Source organism: Salvia hispanica, unplaced genomic scaffold (assembly GCF_023119035.1).
Source record: "Salvia hispanica cultivar TCC Black 2014 unplaced genomic scaffold, UniMelb_Shisp_WGS_1.0 HiC_scaffold_234, whole genome shotgun sequence".
NCBI lineage: Eukaryota > Viridiplantae > Streptophyta > Magnoliopsida > Lamiales > Lamiaceae > Salvia > Salvia hispanica.
The window spans coordinates 12145-16799 of NW_025951953.1; the positions used below are offsets into that span (position 1 = coordinate 12145).

The following is a 4655-nucleotide window of genomic DNA, read 5'->3' on the forward strand; positions in this document are numbered from 1 at the left end:
ACTATGGGACGGAGGGAATAATATTTTGCATATAAATTTATTTAATTTGATAGCATATTAAATATAAAAGTTTAAAAAAATTAAAATAAAATAGTGATGATGTGGAATGAAATGGAATGGGAACAATGACGAACACATGAATTGAAACTCGTGGATCGAATAAAATAGAAAATAATATAAATAATAAATAGTATAATATTTAAATAATTATTTTTTATAAAACACTTACTTTAAATAGTTTATTTTCTAACTTAAACTTTTTTATGTTATCTTTAAATATTTTAACACTAATCTTATTGATGTTTATCAATACTTTTAAAAAAAGTTAAATAAAAATATAATGAAATTATCATTAATGAAATGAACAGTATAATTATAATTACTCTTAATTAATCTATAACTATTTTAACTTTCATCGCTTTTAGAGTAGGCCCAATTATTCAGCCCATTTTATACAAAAGTAAGAATTAGAATATCGAACACGTCTTCTTCTCCATCGGTTCTTTCCACAGCGCGAGCCTCGCCTCTTCCTCTCCATCTCTCTCATCTATTCTTTCAATTGTTATACCCTATCTCTTTTATTTGCAGCACGAGAATGAAGAATTGCGGTGGAGATCTGTCTCTTGGTGTCAAGGCGGAGCTCCGTGGAGTCGAAGGTGGAGTTGCGCCGAATCTCGGAGATCCTTTAATAGAGTTTCCGCATCTAGAGACGGACGACGGTGGGGTCGATCGACCCCACTTGACGCCACTGGGTCCGTCATTGAATGGAAAGGCTCTTGCGAGGGCCCTTCCTATAGGGAAGGACCCTTCCATTGTGAGTGGTCTAAATTTGCTAACGATTATAAGAAACTTCTTCTCTTTGAAGAAAAATCAAAAAACAAAATAGAAAAATAAGAAATTGCGAAGAAATCGCCAATTATTTTAAGCATTTGAATTCGGATTATAAAAAACTTATTAAATCAAATATTCACTAACAGAAAAAATAAATTAAAAATTTATTTAATCGTCTTTTAATAAACATTATACTACCAAGAAAATAATGCCGCCTATTGCGACTAGCACTGCCTCCACATGGCGTAATATATTGGATTGTACATTAGGTAAATTGGATTTTGTCGCATTGACTGACCAGTAATACATGGTCCAATTAAATAAATTTCAATTCTAGTAAATTATTGTTAGGTCACACTTTCTTAATATTTTAATGCACAAACAAAAAATATAATTAACCCTATGAATGGTAATAAACACTTTTATTTATACTAGAATTTTAATAAAAGTCTTTTGATAAAAGATTCCCTGATGATAAAAAAAATGACACTAATTATACCATTAATCTCATTACTTTATATAGTAATATAACTGGAGACATAGGGGCTCGTCACTAATTTTCATCTTTAAAAGGAATAAGACTTTTTTCTTCTCTAAGGGTAACCACAATAGACGTGCCGCCGTATGGCGCGCGCAGCCACGACGGTCACCGTGGTTACTGGTTGCGCCAAAGCGTTCTATTGCATGCCGTGGGTATTTTCCGACTTTTTTTATTTGCTTAATTTATTTCTATAAATACACCTCTTCCTCATTTTTTACTTCACGCATCTACACTACAAATCCACTGCCATATTTTCATCTGTCTACGAGTTTTTACACAATGCAAGGCGGAGACAGTGATTCTCCCGCACAGGAGAATCGTACTACCACAGCAGCGTCGGGAGTCAGTATCCCTGCAGCGGGACTCAAGTCCCGAGTACCGGCACCAACACTGCCGTCGACGCCCCCGGCTACACCGAATATGGGGGTTCGGGGTGGCAGGGTGCTCCTCAACCCCAGATGTGGGTCCCTCCACCCCATCGTGGAGGTGGCAGGGTGCCCTTCCATCCTATATGTGGGGTCCCTCCACCCCATCGTGGGGGTGGCAGGGTGCCCTTCCACCCCAGATGTGGGGCCTCCCGCCAACCAGAGGCCTTTGGATCGATCCCAATCGGCATTTGGGGACTATCGACCTAACATGGACGCAGTGAACAATCTAGTGATTGATACTCCTACTCTCTCTGCCCCACCCCCCAAAACCATCGTTGATTTTGATTCGTTGACGTTCGAGCAGATGGGGATCAGTCCAGCACGGTAGGAGAATCCTATATCGCCCACGTCATCGGCATCGGTACTGGGCTGCGTGGAGACGCCAACGCCGAGCCAGAAAGCGGGTGGGAGAGGGAGGTGACCCGCGCGATGGTGGGAGGGGCGGGAGTGGCGGCCAGAGCCGTTTTGGCGGTTTGTACTACTCGCAGGAGAAGTCCATTGTTGTGACAAAGGCGTGGTATTCAATCTCGGAGGATCCAGCTGTTGGAGCGGATCAGACGGGAAGCGGTTTCTGGGCCCGCGTCGTCATTGCCTACGACGAGTTCAAGCCGTGTGGGGATATGTGAGGAGTGTTGGAGAGAGAAAATTAAGTAGGCTACCAAACATCTGTTAAGCCATAATAACTCTACTATCTTGGCCTATATCTTACCTACCAAATAAGCACTTGCTAAAGAATAAACTCAAAAAAACAAGTGCAACCAGAATATCATAAATCTGCAGCTTATATCTTTCACAATCAAACAAGGAGAATAATTTAGACTGCAATATCTACACACATGCTCTCTATCATAATCTTCATAATCTTTCACAGACGATTTTCATAACCATAACGACAAGTAAAGAGAAGCAGTTGAGAGTTACAGAGGTTTAGACTTTAGAGAGAAGCTACTCGAGCAAATACTTCAGAGGGAGTCATTAACAGAAGGTAAGCTCCTAATTCTTTTGTTGATTTCTCCCACCCTACTTATCCCATCCCATGTCTTTGAATAGGGATACGATACTTGGCCAGTAACTGCATGAAATGAAATAATAAAAATATTGAGAAAACATATAAGCTAAAAGAGTAATTAAAACTGACCAAACTTATATTGGAATTAAAATTAATAAACTTAATTTTTGTAATAGAATTCTCTAGAATGTAGTAGGAGAATATATAGATATTTGTTCTAGAATGTGAGATGTATGCCTATAAATATGTGAGTTATACCATTTTGCACAAGTTGAAGAAGTTGAAAACTTAAGAAAGTTTGAGAAATAGAGAGTTACATCACAACCCCTCCTAAAACATTTTTCATATATTCTACCCATTCTCCTCTCAAATATATCTCCAAACTAAATTACTCCTCCAACATATATCTTATATATTCCAACAACTTACTCGTTCAAATGGAGTGTATGATGGAAGACTTCGACAACCTCAAACAACAATTCTGGGAAGATCTTCATAAGCTCACGATGGTTTTCAATATTGCTACCATCTTTTAATTCCATCTGTAATTAAATACAAAATTAAATATTAAAATCAAAAAAATATAATAATTATATATATAGTACATCTTACATGTTCAATACAACATCTCCAAAATCGAAGTTTATCCATCCCATGCTTGGCGCTGCGTTTGTCGAAAGACGTGTGACCATTGAAATTGAAATTCAAGACAGTTTTCAACTTATGAGATCCATAACTCTTAACTTTTTTAGTCCAATCATACATCTTAAAATAGTCTATAGGGAAATGATCATAAAAAGAATACAATGGCAATGCATCAAATATGAGACGATACACCCTCTTCATAAAAGCTATTTGTTCTATCTCATCCCAAAAGATTGCCAAATTTAAACCCCAAGTTCCCTTCAAAGACTGAGCCTCCGTATCCGCAATTGACACCCTACATAAGAATTTTTTTTTTAAGTATGCAAATGTTTAATTCGCAATATTATAATAAATGGGTAACAAATATTAGTACCTTTTATTCAATTGCATTAAGCATAAGTAATTACACTCATCACTCGTAATACCCTCCGAGAGAGGAACCTTAGATACGTCAAATGGATACATAAAAGCCCTTTCCATTAGGATCTTCATATCGTTTATGTCATCACAATGTAGTTGTTTGATATTTTCTGCCGTCTCTTGTTTTGGATCATTGGTCATGTTGAAAAGTATGCCAATTGGAGTACCGTCTTGTTTGATTTTTATCGCAACACCATTTAGAATATTTCCATGAAACGCTTTGGCTCGATGAATTGCCGCAAGGCCATAAGTGACGGGGCCAAAGACATCTTTAAACTCTTTCATGATTTTCCTCCACCAAAGCATATGAGTACCATCTTTACAGTAGTACTCACACGCTTCCCTCCTACCCATATTTTCTACAAGTTTCTTTTCTAACCACTCATCTAGAGTGCAGTGTAGATCCTCAGCTAGGAAACACTTGTTTCCCTCATCAAATAATATCATATGGAGGGTGTTGGAATTTTCGATTTCATTAAAATGAGATTGAGTGGTATAGCAATCAAAGTCATTTGTGAAGACTGTGCACAGATTGTTATATTCAACGCATTGTCTGGCATGGATAGAGAGGCTTTCTTCAAAGATGTATTAGGATCACGCATTACTTTGTAACTAAACTTCCCATTGACTAATCCTATCTCTATATCACGTTGTTCTGCTGGCTCCATTCTATATTAAAAAATCACATACAATACAAATTAATTATGGGAATTGTATACTTGATTATGAATGTTGATATCATCTGATCTAAAGCGGTACATAAAAATTTAAATAATCATAC

At 37.3% G+C, this 4655-nt stretch overlaps 1 protein-coding gene across 1 annotated transcript; it reads right to left on the reverse strand.

Moving 5' to 3' along the window:
• Positions 1-2537: 2537 nt before the first annotated feature.
• On the reverse strand, positions 2538-4396 carry LOC125198750. Its single transcript, XM_048097039.1, has 4 exons — positions 3828-4396; positions 3422-3749; positions 3239-3351; positions 2538-2872 (listed from the first exon to the last, which is right to left on the reverse strand). The coding sequence occupies exons 1-4, from the start codon at positions 4319-4321 to the stop codon at positions 2821-2823; spliced, it is 987 nt and encodes a 328-aa protein (XP_047952996.1). The 5' UTR covers positions 4322-4396; the 3' UTR covers positions 2538-2820.
• Positions 4397-4655: the final 259 nt, after the last annotated feature.